The sequence below is a fragment of the Ochotona curzoniae genome, unplaced genomic scaffold, assembly GCF_017591425.1.
Source record: "Ochotona curzoniae isolate NIBS_2020 unplaced genomic scaffold, NIBS_Ocur_1.0 scaffold_4683, whole genome shotgun sequence".
Lineage (NCBI taxonomy): Eukaryota > Metazoa > Chordata > Mammalia > Lagomorpha > Ochotonidae > Ochotona > Ochotona curzoniae.
In genome coordinates, this window is record NW_024467121.1 from 3,510,403 (window position 1) to 3,531,723 (window position 21,321).

The following is a 21,321-nucleotide window of genomic DNA, read 5'->3' on the forward strand; positions in this document are numbered from 1 at the left end:
TTCACTCTTATTGGCTGAAAAACAACTGTAGCATCAGTTAGATCAAGTGAACATGGAGGGAGGATCAGTTCTGTACATATATTTCTGATGTATAAACATTAAAAAGAAGACAAATCCCAAGAAAACAAGATCTACTTATCAAGTCCCATAAATGAGACCACAAAGAAATGAATATAACTCTCTAGCTGTCCTCATTTTTTTTCAGTCTTGAAACGTTAATATTTTGATAATTAGTATAGAAAAAAATTACAATGTTTACAAACATAGCACATTTAGTGTGGCTAATAGTTGCAAAAATGCCAAAGCTGTCTGTCTTTAGGTCAAGGTCTTCAACATTTTTTCAGAGGAAGTATGATATTTTCAATCAGATACATTGCACAGAGACAGCAATAAAAGTTAAGTTACATGCTGACAACTTGAAGAGGAAAATAATTCATGAGAGCATCAACAGAGTGATCATTATCTGTTTCCTTGCATTGTCAACATGGGCAATATCAAACCTACACTGCTTCCTAATGTCTAAAGATAAACAAAGGAAATTAGAATGATGTGTGGATTCTAATACAAGTTTTTCATTTCCACGTATCCTTTTCATCATTGCAAATGTTTACCAGTTGTTCTTTGTGAGAATCAACTTTTAAGGGGAAAAGCTAAAGAGACTCACAATCAATAACTTGTTACTGAAAAATCTATTTGGATAATTAGTCAAGCTGCTTCAATATAATGAATATTCTTGGAATCATTCAACTCATATTTGTGAGACACAACAGTACTGAACCAGGACAATCTAGTTCCTCTTTATATGCAGCATATATTCCCGCAGATGGATATTGATAACACATAAGTAAACAAATGATGATTTAAGATAGTTATAGATAGTCATTGCATGTCTATAGAAAAATCCAAGAGTGAAATGAAGGTAGTCGGCTCTGTATGGAGTTGATGATTCATCTGGGACCTTAATAAGCATGCCTAAAAGAGAGAACTCAAAAGGTGAAATCATTGAAGTAGAAATGAGCCTGGAGTGTTCGAGGGATGAAAGGTGACATGTTTGGAATGTAGTAAGTGAGAGTAAATGGGTGAGTCATGTCCTCATGAATTAGCTGTGATACGTGAGAGCTTGGAGTTTGGTTTTTGGTGGTAGTGGTTTTTCCTAAAACTGTGGCATTACTCTTGAAAACTTTCAATTGTTGGAGGCCTAGAGTGAGAAAGCAAGCATCCTCTCAACTTAGAAACCTTTCTCACAAAGTAGAAGATAAAGGAGGCAGTTTTGTAATTGAGTAGGCATTCAACCAAATGCAACATTCATCGCAGGCAAACTGCTAAGAACTGCGAAAGCCGAATGAAACCTGACTCTTTTATGATGTTCAGGAACTACTGCATATTACTTTTGGAGTCAAGTGACAAGACAGTCCCATTTTCTCTTGGGAAACTGGCAGAGCTTTTACCTTGATGATGCCATTCAAAGACAGCAGGATCAGACGGGCAGTGGGGTTGGAGAGAAGGGGATAGGTGAGAGGTCATGTGTGTTAGAGTGCTCTGGAGGAACAGAACCATCATATGTAGGGCAGATGAGTCGGTGAGAGGGATTAGAGCTCTTCAAAGACAATTAGGCTGGAAACTCAGGAAAGCACTGCTTTGCATTGGAATCATGGTAGTCCAAGGGAACAATTCCTTTTCTCTTAAGGCCTCAACTGATTGGATGAGGTCTGACTACATGGTAAGGAGTAATCTGTTTTACTCAAAGTCTACTGGTTAAAGTGATAATCTCATTTGAAACAACGACAGTATTCAGACTGGTATTGAACCAAACATGTGGGTACTATGGCCTGGTGAATTTGATGTGTAAAATGAACCATTGCTGTAGATTTTTGGGTAGAGAAAACACATTCCACTCTAAAGTGTTGGAGTACTGAGGTTCTTGGACAACTCTGAGTAACAAAATGAAATCAAATATGAGAAGGAGGTTTGATCAGACACTGTGTGTTTAGGTGACAGATATCATTTGCAGAGGTAATGGAAGTGTTCTAGATCCAGGCTTTATTGAGTCCTTATTAAAAAGCAAACAAACAACAAAACAAACCACACATGAGTAATACAAGTGAGGAAAACTGATATTTTCAAGATAGCATAGAAATTAGGAATCTGGGAATAATAGATGCAGAAGTCGTAAAAGTTTGTAAGCAAAAGCGGATATAGGAGCTCATTGGGAAAAAATAGTCATCAGAAGCAAAGATTCAGTATAAACTTCAGGTGCATGGTTCTAGAACTGACCCCAGAGTGCAGGTGGTGCTCACCTCACTGGGACTGAGAACAGTACATGGCACATGACATGTAGGGGTTCTTTATAAACTGTGCTAGGGCCCAATTGTGTAATTTTCAATGAGGGTATTTTACTAAGATGGTTTGAATACAAATCATGAGCTCATTTAGACTCTCAGACATCTGCAATGCTGCCAGCTCATTTTGGTAAGTAGAAAGAATTGAGGAAAATTTGGCAGAAGTAGTTACTTCATATTATTTTGCAAATTATATGAAAGCCAGTTGCTTTCATTTGTATATTTCTTAAAAATTGAAAGAGAAAAAATTTTAATGAATTTAGTTTTGATATAAGACAAAAATAATGCTTACCATATCCTTTCCCTCTTTTTCTTTTTGTAAGAGGAAGTCTGGTTTTGCCAGCCAGCAGCTAGATACTATGAGTATGAGCCATTCATACGTATTTGTTTAGCTCACCTGGCCCAACATTATAAGTATAGAGAAGATTTTTCATAAGATATTAACTCCTGTGATACACAATGTTTACGTTTAATTGCAAATGTCACAAATTGTTAAATATTAAAATGCATCTTTGTATCTTTGCTTTTGTAAGGATTATATTGAGTGTACCAATGAAATGAAAGGTAACATAATACAGTAGATGCTAACTTGTCTCTAGATGCTGCATCTGAACTTGGTACCTACTGCTATAAGGGAAAAACAAAGCCAGAAACTTTGAGTTAATCTGACCTAGGATACCAAGAAAACATTTAATTAAGAAATTTGCAAAACATGAACACAAAATTTATGTGAAGTGAAATGTGCTCTTTTGGACTTACTGATGAAGATGCGAGTTAAATGCCTGCGTGCCCTATCAGAGTATGTATGTCTGAGTCCCAGCTCTGATCCTGATTCCAGCTTTCTGTCAGTGCCCACTGTGGGAGGCAGCAGATGACAGCTTAACTAGCTGGGTCCCTGCCATTCACATAGGATACCTGAATCAAGTTCCAGGCTCTGGGCTTCCACCCCAGCCCAGCGTTGGTCACTGTAGACATCTGGAGATGCAGGCTCTCTCTGCCTCTGTTTAAACAAAACAAAAACTCTGGTGCTTTTTAAAAAAAAGAATAATTATATCTATATTGCATCAATATTTGAAAGGTGGGTCAGGATATTTCATACTTTAAAATCTTATTGTGGAAAGCACATGTCAGGCAAAAATTAGGCATGGATTTCAATATTTTTGTACCAATATAAACCAATCTTAAAATTTGTTTTCCACAAACTTTTTGAAGTATGTTTGTGTGTATCTCATTTACACGATTACATGAAATTACCTGAATTTCCTTTTCTTGGATTGATATTATTCCTTTTCATAGTCTTTCACATTCACTCCACTATGCCCATTAATATGATCTTAAGTGGTCCTCTTCATAAAGCTCCTTCTAAAGATTAAGGCTTACCCCATGGCTGGTGCTCAAGCCAGACCCTCTCTCCAATTTTAGTCCTGAAGGGAGCTGAGTTTGTCCAGTCAGGGTCACCTTCATCTCATTTCTTGTAATTATAAATCTTTTCGGGGAAATGGAAGGTTGAGAACTTCTGACCTAAAAGTTTTTTCCTTGCTTCCTGGACTTAACTTGAGCATGCTTTCTTCTTTTTCACAGATACGAGGCACTTTTTAATCTATAATGAAGATCACAGGCGCTGTGTGGAAGCCATCAGTGCCAACGCAGTCCAAACTGCAGTTTGCAACCAGGATTCTGAGTCACAGAAGTTCCGATGGGTGTCTGACTCACACATCATGAGTGTTGCACTTAAACTATGCCTCGGTGTGTCATCCAAACAGGACTGGACTCCTGTCTATCTGTATAACTGTGACCCAAAAAGTGAAGTTCAGAAATGGGAGTGCAAAAATGATACACTTTTTGGGATCCAGAATGAAGATTTATATTTTAACTATGGCAATAAACAAGAAAAGAATATTATGCTGTACAAGGGATCAGGTTTGTGGAGCAGGTGGAAGATCTATGGAACCACAGATGATCTGTGCTCCAGGGGTTATGAAGGTAAGAAGCTGAGTAGCTGGTACTCTTGCATTACATTGCTCTCATCTTCTTGGCTAGAAACCAATTTGAGAAAATAAGCAGTTTGGTCTGTTCTAAAAATACTGATTGATCACCTGCCCTTGCTTTTTAATTATCTTTTATTCTGTGACAACATGATGGTAAATATATTTGGTTCAAAAGTTGTGAATGATGCTTTAGTATTTTAATTATTAGACAGCATTTCTTTTACATTTCTTTAAATTTTTAAAACTATGGGTTATAATTTTTAGAAAAGAATTTCATTGTAGTCTTTGACCTAAAGCCTCCTATTTGCCATTGTAACATTGTAGTGGAATAAACGTGATTAGATTTCCCTTTTCCTTTGGCTTAAGCTATCCCAGAAGAAATATTTCTCAGAACAACATTAACCTGTTCAAATTGCCTAAAATGAAATTTCTGCAAACCCCTTCACAATTTGGGTTTCTTAATGTTTCTAATTTCTTTTGCCACCCCATTGGAGGTTTGAAGACTATAATAATCAAAAGATTAGGAAGTCTGAGGAATCAATAAGTTAATAGGCAACTGATTTTGTTAGTAACCTTAGAAAATGGTAGTAGAAAAGGATATTATTTGTTGTCGGTCCTTGAGGTCCTGAAGTTGAAATAAAATTCAATAATTTAGTCTTGTTCAAATTTCATTCTCTGGTGACTACCTGAGAAATAATAAAAAAGAACTTCAAAGTTTTTATAATGGCTACTTTGGTACATCTGATGATGTTCCAACCCCATTTCAGATTTTGGGTACTTCGTTACTGTGAAATGTTGTCTAAAACTACCTCAAGGTCAGCAAAGGGACCTGTCCTTGGGAATAAGCTATTCCCAGTTTCCAACATTACCGTGTTTAGGGCTGCTGTAATTGGCCAAACCTAGCTTATCACAGCTAAGAAACAGCGTAGGAATTCCTGTCAACTTTCCATTTGACATGGATATAAGGAGTTGGGAAGAATAGCGATTGAAGGAGAGTGAGAGCTCAGAAAGGAGTCATCAGAGGCCTTAGTTCAACAGGATCTAGGGTTTGAAGCTATAAGAGAAATAACCTCAGGAACACAACCAATAGAATATGATAGGGCAGGACAAGGGTGAAATCAGCTTGCCTGCAATTCTGTAGTTGTGCTAATTGAGCAATTCAACTTAAGAAAGATTGGTGCAAAGACATTAGACTTGCTTTATTTTAGAATTTAATGTGTCTGTCTTTCACTTTATTTGTCTTGAGATAACATGCACAGGATTTAGGACAATGGTTTTCAAACTTATGCTTAAGAATCATTTGGAAACCTCATTAAAAATACAATCCCCAACTCCCCTTCTCACCCCGTTTAAATTAGCACATGAGGGGAGTTATTCAGGAATTTATTGAAAACAAATTCATTTGCGAAAACTTGAGGATCCTGGTACAGATGGCATATTGACCACATTTTTGCTTATTGTTCAGTGTTATCCTCATATTTAGTGTAAATCGTGACAGTATCTAGTCAGAGTGAACTTGACCTCATGAACTCCCATATACATTGGAACTGAAGAGCATTAATAGGAGGTGGGGCAAAGGATGGCTGAGACTAAGAATTATTTTAGAATATTGAAATAAGAATTATAGACCTGCATAGATTTAAATTTTGTCTGGAAGTTTGGACCATAAAAGGAAAAGTAAATTGACCACAGCTACTTGATTCTCCTGGGTGGCTCTCTGGAAATTGGTTCTATTGGCCTCATCAATGCCTGGTGATTGAATGCCTCAGAAATAATCAGATAAATACTGTTAGTCCCTAAATGGTCATTGCTGATTGGCATCTATTAATATAAGTTAAACTTTCTGGTCAATTTATGGTAGAGTAAAATCAGCCCTCAGGTGAGCTTATGGATCTTTAGCAACAAGGAATGCTTACCCCTCTTTCTGCTTCCAGTGCGTTTGTTATACAAAATGTGTTCTGGAAGCCTTGTTTTATAACTTGGTGTAACTAAAGGTTAAGTAGCATTTTAAAGTTATCAACTAGCTAACTGAAGGCCGATGAAAAAGTGGATAAAATGGACCTAGTGCATTAATGAGGGCTGATAGGTAAATGAGTGGAGAAAAATGAAAAAAGAAATTTGCATGTTTTATTTAAGAATTTAAATAAGAAAGTACATGTGCCCTTAATATATGCTTGTGATCTATAAACTTTATTTTACCTCAATAATGAAATGTCTTTTAAGAAATTTACATTTCATAGATTCTAAAACTTCAATCAAGGAAAGAATTCCTACTAGAATAGACAGGATTTTGATCCATTAAGGCACATGTTCGAGTGCTTCAGTGTGAAAGGTTCTATAAAGACAGAAACTTTAAGCATTCTGAAGCTTTTAGCAATGGAAGAGTTCTGTCTGTCATTGGAATTGCACATGAGTGTCTCCAGTTCTTTTGGATTAGGTCAAACTATAATTAACAACGATTCTATGTTTTCTTCAGTTTTCCTTGCTGGTGAGACATACCTTCCCATGTAGTTTGTTTTTAATTCATCTTTCAAGAAGATGAATATTAGTTGTAGAGGGCATCTAATGATTTTGAGTGGTTTCTTTACATAATGTGAATCAGAACTGTGCATCTCGAAGTCGTCACTCAGAGCCTCAAGATGGTGCTAGTCTGACAGTAAGTGGTTGAAAGGATTTACTATCAGCTTGGGGCCGAACAGCTTTATGGTTATCTTCCTTGTGAAGATTCACTCTTTTTTTTCATTCTAACCAAGAGGAAGGATGATCTGTTCTCTGCTGGGAAAAGTGCAGAAGTTATTGGGGTGTCAATAGTGCTGACTACTGTTGCCTAACAGGATGAAGGGAAATTTATTCCAAAAGAGCAGAAATAACTCAAGTTACTCCTAAGTACACACTGCTGAGTATCCTCAGCATAAGTGGGAAAAGAAAAGGAATTCCCTGGGTGGGAACAACAGGTGTGAACAGAAGGGTAAGACAAATTCCTTTAGTATGTTTCCTACCAAAGTTGTTATTCAGAAGCATCACTCATTCTAAGTGCAAATCTATGTGTTTCTGCAGCCATGTATACACTACTGGGCAATGCAAATGGAGCAAGCTGTGCATTTCCATTCAAGTTTCAAAACAAGTGGTATGCAGATTGCACAAATGCTGGCCGTTCAGATGGATGGCTCTGGTGTGGAACCACCACGGACTATGATACTGATAAGCTCTTTGGATTCTGTCCAATGAAATGTAAGTCACTGCTTTTGTCTGGGATTTGACACATTCATTATGAGAAAATAATTATAAGACCCTGCATTGGGTTACAGCAGCTCTTTGTGAAGTGTTTTTACCTTTATTGTTTTATTATATTCTATCAGAACATTGTAGTGCAGTCATGTCAAATAAATGATACCGTTATCATGTAGTGTGAACGCACCGGAACAGGTTCTTGCTGTTCTTTCCATACTTAAGAATCTGTAAGAGAGGCTGGTATCGTGGCACCACAGGTTAAGCCAGCACCTGCAACACCATCATCCAATAAGAATGCTGGTTCAAGTTCCGGTTTCACACATGTGGGAGACCCCGTTGGAATTTTAAGATTCTGGCATTGAGCTGGCGTATTCCCAGCCATTGAAACCATTTGGAGAGTAAACCAGTGAACAGAAAATCTCTTTATTTCTATCTTTCCCTCTCTCTAACTGCATTTCAAATGATACAAATAAATCTTAAAAAAAAAAAAAGAATCTGCACAGAGGCAGTGCAGCAAGGTGCAAGGATTGGGAGGCAAGGCTGAAGCGAAGAAAGAGGGGGAAGAAAAGAGTTCCTTAATTCAGCTTCCTTGACTCTAACATGCTGTCTTTGCTGCCGCTGCCTCTCCCACCCCATCCCATTCCAAACACCTTCCCTCCTGCTACCTTTTGCTTCTTCAGAGTGCCTTAGAGCAGCTTTAGTTCCCTGGCATCACCCAGAGCTTTTACTTTTGTTCCCCTCCAACCCCGCCCCGGCAAAGGGGCAGAACAGGGGAAAGCATCTGGGTAGCCTGGATGATATGAGGCTGCCAACACTACCAGCATTAACACAGCATCACTCATAAGAAAAGTTTTGTCACCACAGATCTGTATATAAACATTTTATTCTAAGCCTTATTATAAAACAGAACAACTTAAAATAGTAGCTGTCAAATTAAAGCCAACTTCTAACAGTGTACTTACTTGTCTCTGCTTTATAATCCCTTAGATTCCTGCTAAAAAGAAATTTGATCTCAACCCTCTGTAAGGTTGTAAACATCTTCTGCACGCAGTCCCCTTGTCCTTGGAGAAGGCTCACAAAAGCTCACAGGCTCCACATTTGTAGGGATGCTGCTCACCTGGTCTTGGTTGAGGTCTATGTATTTGCCTTTACTATATCAACCTTTACAGATCTGCTTTCCATTTGAGATTTATAGATCTTCCTTCCTTCTTTTCTTTTCTTTTCTTTTTTCTTTTCTTTTCTTTTCTTTTCTTTTCTTTTCTTTTCTTTTCTTTTCTTTTCTTTTCTTTTCTTTTCTTTTCTTTTCTTTTCTTTTCTTTTCTTTTCTTTTCTTTTCTTTTCTTTTCTTTTCTTTTCTTTTCTTTTCTTTTTTTTTTCGTAAGAAGTTGTTGTCTGCAAGACCTGAACTTTTGTCCAAAGGATTCAATGTTGTCTTTTAGTGATCCAGGAGTGTGTTCATTCTTGGTTTAGCAGGGATCAGAGTCTCTCATCCTGCTAGCCTTCAGTGCTTAGGGGTATGTATTTCATGAGTCTTGACTATAAACCATGAAATGGTTGGCAAAGTGAGGCTGACAAGGGAATTCACAGATGTACATGTACTTGAATGAATGAATGTGACAGCAAGTGGAAGTCACTAAGCCACACACACACACACACAAAATACAGCCTTAGATGGACATATGGCAGAAAAATACCCTACGATCAATGGAATATCTTCCTTGTCCTGTTCTTGTAATTGATGCCTTCACAGCCAATATGTATTGTTTTTCTATTGTGAACATTAAAGTACTGCTTGATTTCAATGCACATTAAAACTTAAAGCACCTTTTATCCATTTCATACTTTTAAAAAGGGTTTTGTGATTTTTTCAAGCCCTTTTCTGGTGATTTCAAAAGAACATTTTATTTTATGATAACTTTAAACTAGCAGATTCAATCCAGGGAAAATGAGGAACCAGTTATTGACCTAGTGACACTTAGTATAAGCTGTTCATTGTCTTTTGCCTTGTTTGTTTCAATGTTTTCCTTTTATTTTGACATTCATTTTCAAGTAACATGAGAACAGGAAAAGGAAAAGACCCTGTTGTCTCAGTTCTCTGTAGCTTGCAGCTTTAACTTTTAGCATGGCTGTGCTGATGGATGTGGGAATGTGAACACTTTGCGGGGGTGTACACTCAGCAAGTCCATGCCTTCAGTGAGAAATAAGTATTAATTCCTGAGCTTAAAAGTGAAAACTCTGCATTCTTTAAATGAAGAGTCAGTTGCATTTTCTGCTTTGGTCATTTACATTCCTTTCTTTTGTGTCTGGACAAGAAAATACTGCTTGACTTTAATATTCACATGTTTTTTCCCCTGTTATAAACAAAGCCATGAAAAATTTTAAAAAATTATTTAAAACATATCCATCTTAAAATAAACTCCATGTAAATTTCATTTGGACGTTCTTACTTTTATTGCCAGTAAACTTGACAGGTCTCAGGTTATTATGATTTAGCATTACTGATTCAACCTTATTTTTTATATAAACATGTTTAAAACATACATGTTTAAAACATCTTTCTGTGCCATTACTAGAGTTGCATGCTGATATGCCTTCCTCTTCTACGTGCTATAGGACCTCAAGTTTCATAATCCGTGGTGTGGGTGTGTTTGACTAAAAGGTCATGGTGGTTTCCTCCGCAGGAACATGGCATGGTTAGGTACATTAGTGAAATTCACCGCAATGCAGACTGAATGTTTATGGGAAATTGCCTGATATCTTAGCAAGTAGAGTAATTTTCAGAAAATTTGAGAATCAAGTAATATGCTTTCTCTTTTTTAGTAATGATCAACCTGTACTGTTGCTAAGAAGCTTTACTTATATTAAATATAAGCAATGAGAAAAGAAGGCTTCAATAACTAATAAATCAGTTATTGTGGAGCTACTATAGATTGGCAACACCTTAGGCATAGGACCAGGCCAGTCTGGCTTTTGGAGTCCCTGACCTTCTCCGATGTCCTGTGCTTCTATACAGAACAAAGTAGAATGTGCAGGCAAGATATCTATTCATGGAGAGATGTGTGAGGATACTCAAAAAATACAGGGCAAAACGAAATAAAAAGAATACCATTTATTTTGTTGCACAAGTTTGAAACCCATGCATAGTATCTTTTTCTTCATAACATGCATTTTTGCACTGACATCTTGAAGGCCTTTTGTATGCATGGATTTAAAACATTCTGCACCTAAATAAAGTTACTTTTTAATTCTACTTTCCATAACCTTTTTAAAGTGCTTCTTTCTTTATTTTCTACCTCTTCTTTTGGGAGATTCAAGATTTTGAGCTTTATTCCATTGTCTTTGCCTCACTTCCCAACTCATCTCATTCCAGATGTCCCAACAGAAAAACAAGGAGATGATACTTTGCTGACATTGTTTAAGTGCCAGGGAAGGATTCTCTGTGGTTCATTTTCTGAATGGCTACTCTTGATTTCAGTAGTGAAGAAAATCTCCTTGGCATTTAAAACAAAGTAAAGCAAAGAAAGAATGCATCAAGCTATAAAGCTATTAGGATGGTTTACAAAATATGCCTCACAAAACATGTTTTTACACCTAATACAGTAAATTATGTTTGACTTCTTCCACAGTTGAGGGCAGTGAAAGCTTGTGGAAAGAAGATCCATTGACAAGCATTTCCTACCAGATAAACTCCAAATCTGCTTTGACATGGCATCAGGCGAGGAAGAGCTGCCAACAACAGGATGCTGAGCTCTTGAGCATCACGGAGATACATGAGCAAACCTACCTGACAGGTAATGACATGCAAGGAAAACCAGCTTGTAAGTAAATTCATCATCACTTTATGTAGCCCAATGTTAGCCTGCACCAGTAATTTTAGCCACCACGATACAGTGAGTACCATTTAGCAGAATGCAGATACATTGACAAATTTATATCCTGAAAATGAAATGGGTTTAGTAATTTTGCATCCTTTCATGAGCTAGCTTTGTTCTACTGACTATGATAGTCATGTTGCATGAAGAAGGATCCCAGAGAATAATCAGAGTAAGGGGTGACTCAATCAATGAGTGATGTGGTCATTGGCCATAAGGTGAGAGTACCATCCCAGTGGAGTATTCACGCTCCAGGTCTAACTGGAAACTAAGGGTCTTTCATTTGTTGTGGAGCTCATGGTGACAAAATGAAGCATCCAGGATGAGTCAAAAGCTGCTCTAAATCCCTGTGTCTTTGCCTCTTTTTTTTTTTTAACCTCCAGACTACTGGTTTTCAGATTTTGTTGGTATTGTTTCTACAGTAAATTGTTTTAAACACTGTTCTTACAAAGCTTGGAGGATTAACAGCTTGTGTCAGTTTTAGAGAGGCTGTTTTTGGGAGGGCAGCTTTTAATATCCACACTTGGGAAAAGAGGGAGATTAGCACCAGAAATGAAGCAGCTCTGCTTCCTTGTATCCCATATTTCTTACTTCCAGCTTCCCAGACACTGCTGTTAGACTAATCTGTCCGATCATATGACTGCCACAAGCACAGCGCTGTTAGTGGCGTCTCATTTTCCATCCAATAATGAAACAACTGACTTTCAGAGGTTGTCATTACTCACCCACCGTTGTTCTTTTTCACATGTCTTGCTGTCTTGACAAAAGAAAAATCTTGAGTTTCTTGCCATTGACCTGGCAAGAGGGAGATTACACAGTCTCCCCTCCACATCTTTTCCTGTGCCATTTGAAAATGCAAATGTTCCCAAATTATGTTTGGTTGTCATGTAGTCTTCTCTGTTTCTATATGCACTTCTCTTATTTACTTATTACTACATTTCTAATAGCTGAATATGTGTCCCATTTTCTCCACAAGGTCAAAACAATATTAACTTTCTGTTTGTTTGTTTTTGAGTGTGCATTCATTCAACAAGCTAGCTGGCACCTGTATACCAAGGCTGAGGATACCAAAATTGCCCTTGTCCTGTCCATGTACAGGGAAAAAGAGCCAAACAAGGGCATGTATTAATAGGTAAAAATGACAGCGAATGCTACAAAGGCAAACAGGCAATGCGGAGGGCAGATTAGAGGGCAGGTGGCTCGAAGTGCAGAATGTCTTGTGGATGCCCTGCCACCAAAGCTCCGATGGCATTGCCATTGAGTTTGCTTTCTCAGGAAGAAGGTCTGAATGGATATTTCTTGATTGTCAAGTGATGATGTTGACTGCCAGGAATTGTATTAATTTGTCCACCTGTTTCGACAACAGTAAATTTATGGCAAGCAGTAGTTCTGGATGAAGAAGCTCATTGATCATCTCAGAACCCTAAGTTAAGCGGCTCAGAGATGTTAGATCACTAAAGGTAGTGAAGGGGTCAGGATTCTACACCTTATGAAGCTTCCCAGGTGATTCCAGGGCAAGTGGCTAAGGGACCACAGCTGGCAAACATGGTGTTAGCACCTGCTGTTTCCATGCGTCCATACAAGGCAATGGAGTGTAGTGATTAGGGCCATAGAACTTGGAGCCAGAATATCTGAATCCCACTCAGTGGAGACGTGGTGCATTGGAGAAAAGTCTGAGGCATCTGCACATCCCTTGCTTCATGTGTCAAAGGCATAATACACATGAACAAACACATCCTCTGGCTTTGCTTGTTAGGCCACAATTCCCTTTCTTTAAATGTTTCTGGCCTATACTTTTCTTCCAATGTGGCACATTTCTTTTGTCAGCAATTAACAAAGAGGCTGAGGCTTGAACAGTGGTATATAATCCTTAAGGCAGAGACAGGCTTCTGCCTCAGCTCAATTTTTCTGTTATGCCTTGGTTTCTGAGACATTATGACAAGACCAAACAGCAGAGTGATCGATGATTTCAAACATGTTTAAAAATGAGAAGGAGAAGAAAGCCCTGAAAGAGATGAAAATCAATTCCCGCCGATGGTGAAGGACCAGAAAAGATGACTCAAGGTCTCCCCGTGTCATTTGTGTCAGGAGCTGAACTGATTTCAGTTGGTCTGTGTTATTTTGGACAGGGAAGATTTTTTTGTGTGTGTTATATTAGCTGTTTTCTCCAACTTTCTGGAAGTTTCTGTAAGCTGAAGGAGGCCTGGCTTCCTTTTTATTCTCTTCACAGACTCCACAGAATCAAAGCAAGACAGGAGCAGATGGTAGCTCTGCTGGGCGGGACTTGTTTCCCAGTCCCTGGACTCGCCTATCAGAAAGGGGCTACGGGAAATGGGAACTGCTTCCCTAATCAGCAGTGCTGTTATTGTGCCCATCTGGGGAGTAAACAAGCCCTGAGAGATTCAAGGGTTGAGTTCACCTCTGATGCATACTTGAAGTTTCTCCAAGCCTCCGGAATTTTAGTCAGCACATTTTAACTGGAATTTGGATAAGACTGACTTCTCTAATGAGATGGGATACTTCCTGCCTTTCTTTAAGTCAAAAATATCATGTAAAGAAAAAAAAAAAGCCTGACAGGAAATCTCAAAATTAAAATGGAAAGATATTCTTTTATTTTTTAAAGACATCCATGACCTTTGTTACTTATTGACATATATCAGAGAAGAATCTAGAAAATAAGAATGTGAGTGGGTGATTATGATCCACTCCATTTTGCAAAAGTATGCTGTCAAAATGAAAAAGAAAAAAAGAACCCTACAAATAGGTACACGTTTAAGTAAAGGTTATTTTTCCTAAATGAAGATTTTGAGGAATCAACATCCTTTTTAGAGGATGTATAAGCCAGTGTGACAATTCTTAGATTAAATTTATTGACATTTGTTGGATAGTTGTATGTACCAAACAGTGGGTTTTACTTCAAACACCGTACTAACCTTGTAAGTAAATAATGTTAGGAGGGAACATGGAGAATGAGGGAGAACCTGTGGCATGCCTTTTGTTCTTGGAACTCAGTCCTGCCTTCTAGTGTACCCCGTCTACATCTCTCATCAACTGAGCAGGAACCTGGCGGATCACAAAGCAGTAAAAGCACTATACATGGCAACATCATCTCATTCCAGGGAATGTGCTCCAAATGGGGGATTTGCTTTCCTAGCATCTGCAGGGTGAAAAATGTTTTGTCCAGCAACCATGTGGCCATCACCCATTTCATTACCATCACTTTTTGTGTCTACCCTGAAAAGGATTGGGACACTCTACTTCATCCTCTGTTCCTGAAACAGATCTCTAGCTACATATGCAGGGTTAGGATTTACAGAACTGAAATAAAAAAGATAGGAACTGAAATTTGGCCTGTTACCCTGATTGCCTTACCAGTTTCCTGTGGTTCTGCCTTTAAAAACAAGAAGGACTCTGTCAGGATGCTTAAATTGGTGGGAAATGGAATTGTAAAGTTATTCTGATGCAGAAGACTCTGAAATCCATATGTAATTTTTTAATGTTTTCCATGAACTTTTGGAAAACTTCTATGCTTGGGTTTCAAAAATCTTTTGCATCAAAATAAATATATCTTAAAGCATTTCCCAAAACTTTTGGAATACCCATAGAATGAAAACAAAAATATCTGTGTAATGTCAAACTTACTATATGGCTATATGACCATTTTTTAGACAGTATAAGAAGTACCAATTAAAATTTTAAAAATTACTCATGAAATTGATGCTTTGGCAATACTAAAAATTTTTGGTTTGCACCTTTATAAAATTACAAAATTACACGAGGAAAAACATTTGTGGATGATGCTTATATAATTTGAGCATTATGATTAACATATTGTTTTTAATCACACTTTTGTCAAAACTAATTTAAATTGGAGTTACTACTACTACTAGTAGTAGCTAGTGCTCAACATCATTGAGTACATACTCTGTCTAGTCTTATCTTAAAATGAGTTAATTTAATCCTTATAGATAAGCTTAGAACTACTTAGAACTAATGAAGAATGCCAAAGGATAGATAAATCCGTCAAAAAATGATTATCCTTTCTCACCATGCCAAGTAATTTAATGAGGCAATCTCATAAATAATCTGCTTGAATTATTTATAGTTTTGTAAAGTAAACATTTGTATTTTCTGATAAGTTTCCTAAAATTCCAAAATAATTAATTTTGGAATAGTTATCTTTAATTATTTTTGAAATGTCAGAAGTAGAATTTCCTGTAACATACTTCACTGTAAGGTAGCTTAAGGTAATACAAGGTAATACAACCTCAAAGAACTTGTGAAGCAGTATTAATAGAATAATTATTAATGTCAATAAGAATATCAATATTGTGCTGATCCCAGAAAGCTTCCGTGATGTGGCCTAATAGGCATGTGTCTCCTCGTGTGCCATCTTATGAATTTTCCATATGCATTCATGAACTGTGGTGACACTTTTTGGCTTCTTTGATTTATCTTAAAGAGACATAAATAATTATATAGCCATATTTTAACAGCTATGTATAAAATAATGAAATGAAATAATTGGTAACACAAGTAACTGTACAACTGGCAATGCATCAATGAATTTCTATCAACTTACTGTTTTTTTGTTTTGCAAATAAGATCATGCTTAATGATCTCATCTTGGAGACTTAAACATGTGAAATCTTGACCATTTCATTGAGATAGCTTTATAGTGAATATTGGAAGATATGGGGTTAAATTCTATCACTGTATTTGAGTTGATTTTCACCAATGGCAGGCATGAAGCAGTCAGTGAGTTGCTGTTTGGCAGGCATGACATGTATCAGTAACATCAGTCAAGGCATTGTTTTCCTCACAGGTGTTCTACATTTGAAATGAGCTAGGAAAGCGTTATAATGATGGCTCATACATAAATCTGATGAACAGAAACTGAATTCACTGGAAAAACAAAATTGAACTCTGGATTCCAAACTTGATCTACCAATGCTCTGTTTACTCCCAAATTATTTTCTTTCTGTCCTCAGTTGTCTCATCTGAAAAAAAAAAAAGAAAGGAATTAGATCAAACACCTCCCACATTCATATAATTGTTGAGAAAATTATAGCTGAGTTGAAAAAAAAACAATTCTTAATAGCTTCCCTGTGGTTTCTTAGCCTGCTTCTTTTGTCAAGGGAAGTGATGTTTTTACTTATTTTAGATTGACAGGAGGCTTGAAAGTGAAATGTTCTTTTTGACTGTGATGTCTTCCCTCAGTTCAAGCACTTAATTCTGAGTTCCATCACATTGTCTTTCTGAATGCCTGTTTTGCTTTTTCTTTTCCCCCTTATGCAGGATTAACCAGTTCTTTGACTTCAGGACTCTGGATTGGGCTCAACAGCCTGAGTTTCAACAGTGGTTGGCAGTGGAGTGGTGGAAGTCCTTTTCGGTATTTGAACTGGTTACCAGGTAGGGTTAAATCTGTCTGTGATTGAATTCATTTAAATAAAATTCACCTTGGTACCATGAAGACCTTTGTAATCTTACACATGAATATCAAAGAGAAGAATTAGGAGACTTCATGTTATGTGATAGAATTAATTTCTAAGGTTAAATAACATTGCTTGAATAAGGATTTATGTCCCAGAATCATCACACAAATCAATAAAGGATACTGTTAAAAGTATAAGTTGACAGAGTATTTGTTAGCAATCGTATTCCAAAGCAAATGTTGTAGCTACTCTTTTTGCTTTGTTTTTTCCTCTTAAATTATTTTTGTTTTTATTTTATTTTTAATATTATTTACATAGTTTAGAGGGATGCATGCCCATGTGGATCTCCAATTAGGGTGGGGAGGGTTGAGGTATGGTGGAAGATGGGTGGGACAAACGTTCCAAATTTTCTTTTTCTCCCGTGTCTGCAGGAGGTGAAGGAAGGAGGCCACTCCTTGCTGTCAAACTACATCAGCCCCCAGGGATGGGGGAAAGTCATTTGATGATGTCTTAGAGATCCCAAAGTGGGGAAGAATGTTTCAATGGTGTTACTTTAGTGATTTTGATAATTCTGAAACATCATTGGCTTTGTTGCATCAGGATTGGGAAAATCTTTCCAAGGGCTAAATGCTGACCAACTTCAGCTCAATGCATCTGCACAGGCTCAGGAACATGTTGCAAAGGTTGACCAGGAAAGTAGTCCAATCTATTTTGCTTTCCATTCTCCAATGAGGCTCTTGATATCCTATGCTGGCCCAGATGACCGGCTGTTATATGCCCTGTGTGCATCTGGGCATGCTGACCACTACAGAGGCATCAGCAACTGAAGAGGCCCAGTCCTGACACATGGGCTCCAAGGTCAGACCACATATATTGTGATTTTCTTTGTGGCCAGTGTTTGAGTCCAGCCATCTGGCTGTGGAGTCCCCCAAGAAATCTCATTTGGGGTGACCTCATACTTGACTCTTGTGTGTCAGCCAGTACAGTGTCAGGTTCAGTCTGTCATCTGCACCAGCCAATGCATATATGGGTGAATATAGCTGATTGGTCAGTTCTGTCCCCAGCCCCACCTCCCATGTGAACTGATGGGTACTGCGGCCTAGTCCAGAAAGCACACCACAGTCCAGGCCCTTATGCATACCAATTGTTGTCATGACCTAGTTGGGGTAAACCTTAAAACCCCCAACCAGGGATGCCCCATGCCATGGTTCCCATACATGCTGATATGTACAGCCAACTAATCCGGTTTCTCCTATATTTCATTTGGTTCTTGTATGCACAGATGGATGCTGTGGCTTAGCCCAGCCTAGAACCCCCCCACACCCAGCTCTCATGTGTTGTGGTGGGTTCTGTGAGTGCTGCAGCCTTACTGGCTGGCCTGGTGCACCTCCAACCCCAGTTACTGTGCTCCCCAACAGGAGGTGTGGCCTTGCAGGGGTGTTCCTCAAGTACCCCTACCAGACCGCTCCCACCCGTGGTTCTCACGTGGGCTGGCTGGTCATTTTATTATTCAATGTGAGGACAACAATTATAATGTTTAATCACTTTCATTCTAATAGTCTAGTGAAAAAAAAACGTAGGGGATAATTTTGGTGAAGTTTGATGGTAAAAGTAGAATATTAATAGGAAAAGAAATTAAACACTATTCTTTATGAAACCAAATTCCTGAGAAGTAGGTATGAGATTTAATCATTTGAAATAGTATGAGAGTTTGTTTAAACTAAAATTAGGAATGTCATGGAATGCTAGAAATTGTTATTGTAGAAATTGTTTTAGACATGATTTCAATTGAGCACTACAAAGTAATGCAGTTTGTTGCAGGAATATTTCACATTACTGATGTATGTATGTGAATTTAAATACATAACTGAGTATCTATGATGGAATTAGGTTTCTATGACATACTCTAACCAAGCAAGATTATTTGTTTTAAGGTCTAATTTTATTAGTCGGTAATGGGAGAAAGTTCATTTCCAAAAAGTTTACTTGTATAATCAATAGTTCAAGCGTTGGAATGATCCATGAATACTGAAATAAAGAGTTTACTCACCCTGTCAGCTGCTTTACAGTCAGTGAAGATTCGTGAATTTGTAGCAATTAAATTCTAAGGGTAAAGGCGCGCAGCCTGGTCAGGGGAAAGTGGCTACCTACCTGCATGCTTTAAATAGATACGCCAGCACTACAGTAACTTTTCCTTTCTCTGAAAGGAAGTCCATCGGCACAACCTGGAAAAAGCTGTGTGTCACTAAATCCTGGAAAAAATGCCAAGTGGGAAAATCTGGAATGTGTTCAGAAACTGGGCTACGTTTGTAAGAAGGGCAACACTACTCTGAATCCTTTTGTAATTCCCTCAGGTAAGCAAGTGGTCTGTCTGGTCTGAATGCATAAAATATTTGAGTTAAATAAATAAATAAGATGATAAGAAGTAACTGTCAGAAATGACTCCACAGCTTTTGTTGATTATACATAGAGTTAACTTAGTAATAGTTGCATGCAATTTCTTTTGGTTGGCTCCTACTAAGTTTTCATTTTCTGAATTTGCCACTGTATTTGGGCATTCTGCAAAGTCTTTGATAGATCATAAATAATTTTACCTTTGATGAGTATTAGTCTCCTGCTATAGGTGAAGCAAAAACTAATAATAGAATATATAAAACATAAATATATGACAAAATTGGAATTCAAATTGGGAAACAAATATCTTAAAGGGCCTTTATGTCTTCATGCATCTGAGTCCCAAAACTATTCAATATAGCATCTCACTCTAAAATCTTCACAGAATGGAATAAATATAAAAATAGTAGTTATATATTAATTACTATTAATATATTAGTAAATATATTAATATATTTCCACATATATTACATATATTTTTACATTTGAAAATTTTCTCTTGCACTTTCACTTATAATTTTATAAAATAAATCGATTAATAATTTTTTTCAATTTGACAAAATCAAATTATTTTTTCAATATCAACAAATTTTGGAGGGACAACTAATGCTGTAAATAGTTATTTATCTACGTTTTCTGCTTAGGAAACCTGACAGTATGACACTGTAGAGCTTTTTTCTCCTTGATGGGTAAAAGCAATTTCACTAATTTAAATATATAGTTGAACTGGATAGAAACCCAGAGGTATAAAATGAGGGACACTGTCTTTTCCTACCACCTCTTATGTGTAACACCCAGTTACACTGTTAAGAATGCATGTTTGTAGGTATGCATTATTATTTCCGCTGTAAAACATTGCCCCAGAGGAACAAATCATCTTTAGGGGCTGTCCTGGGAAATCCCCTTTAGCCCTTTTGAAATGGTTGCTTCAAAATGATTTTCGAGTTCAGCTGGTCATTTTTTCTGAAGCCCTCAGCTTTGGCTCATGCTATTTTCAGTTTCTCAGACAGTAAGATTAAAATATCCCACCAGAGGGCTCCAGAGCACATGCGGTTACATCTTAATCAGTAATACAGTCCTGCTCTATTTATTTTTACAACTTATCTATCACTTAATGGGAGAAATATATCAAAAGGGAAAAAACATAAAGGTACAAGACAAAAGTTTCAAATATGAAACCCCCCTACAACTACAGGCTTAACTCCTGTATGCATTAATTCTCATGAATTGTTAAAGGCCTACTCAGCAAGACATTATCAGTAACAGCAACTCCTAAGCTCACCTTAAGTTGTGAAAAACATCTCACAAGGACAAGCAACGATGCTCCAATAAGTTACAGAATTCTTTAATGGGGTGGTTGAGTGTCCATGCCAGGGGTGAAACTGTGTTCAGGTGGTTGGAGGGACATCCGCCATGTTGGTAAGAGACATCTTACCGACAGGGGAGCTCTTCTCGTTACACCTTTATGTGCCTTCATGACACAAAAGCTGGGAGGTCTCAGCTCCCATGAACAAATGAAGTAAAAAAGAAAACATTGTTTTGATTTTCATCAAATCTCCTTTAAATGTTTTCACAACTTCTGTTTTTCTAGAAACTGATGTGCCCACCAGTTGTCCCAGTCAGTGGTGGCCGTATGCAGGTCACTGCTACAAGATTCACAGAGAAGAGAAGAAGATCCAGAAGGATGCCATGGTCGCATGCCGCAAGCAGGGTGGTGATCTCGCAAGTATCCACAGCATTGAGGAGTTTGACTTCATCATCTCTCAGCTAGGATATGGTGAGAAACCTCATAGCTATGAGAAACTTGACCCCAGTTCCCTCCCCCACTATACCTGTCTCTGCAAAATTTAATTGTAAATGTGAAATTTATGACATTCTAATCATGTTTACAATATGAACAATGTCTTGTAATTTGGCTAACTGTAACTGAAAGAGCATTCAATGCATTTTCTTTTAAAATATAATCAATTTATGAATAGCTTTTAATATCCTTTTTAAACCTAGAATCTGGATCCAGAGCAGGGCACATTTAAAATTCAACAGTGCTGAATTTTTTGGAATT

The 21,321-nt window shown here is 37.5% G+C and overlaps 1 protein-coding gene across 1 annotated transcript in view; it reads left to right on the forward strand.

Moving 5' to 3' along the window:
* Positions 1-21,321, forward strand: part of MRC1 (mannose receptor C-type 1) — a 77,283-nt gene that overhangs the window by 4,623 nt on the left and 51,339 nt on the right. The window contains exons 2-7 of the mRNA XM_040967981.1: positions 3,921-4,322; positions 7,385-7,558; positions 11,185-11,349; positions 16,729-16,842; positions 19,073-19,219; positions 20,851-21,036. Of these exons, the coding sequence (XP_040823915.1) occupies positions 3,921-4,322; positions 7,385-7,558; positions 11,185-11,349; positions 16,729-16,842; positions 19,073-19,219; positions 20,851-21,036 (1,188 nt within the window). The remainder of the gene's footprint in view (positions 1-3,920; positions 4,323-7,384; positions 7,559-11,184; positions 11,350-16,728; positions 16,843-19,072; positions 19,220-20,850; positions 21,037-21,321) is intronic.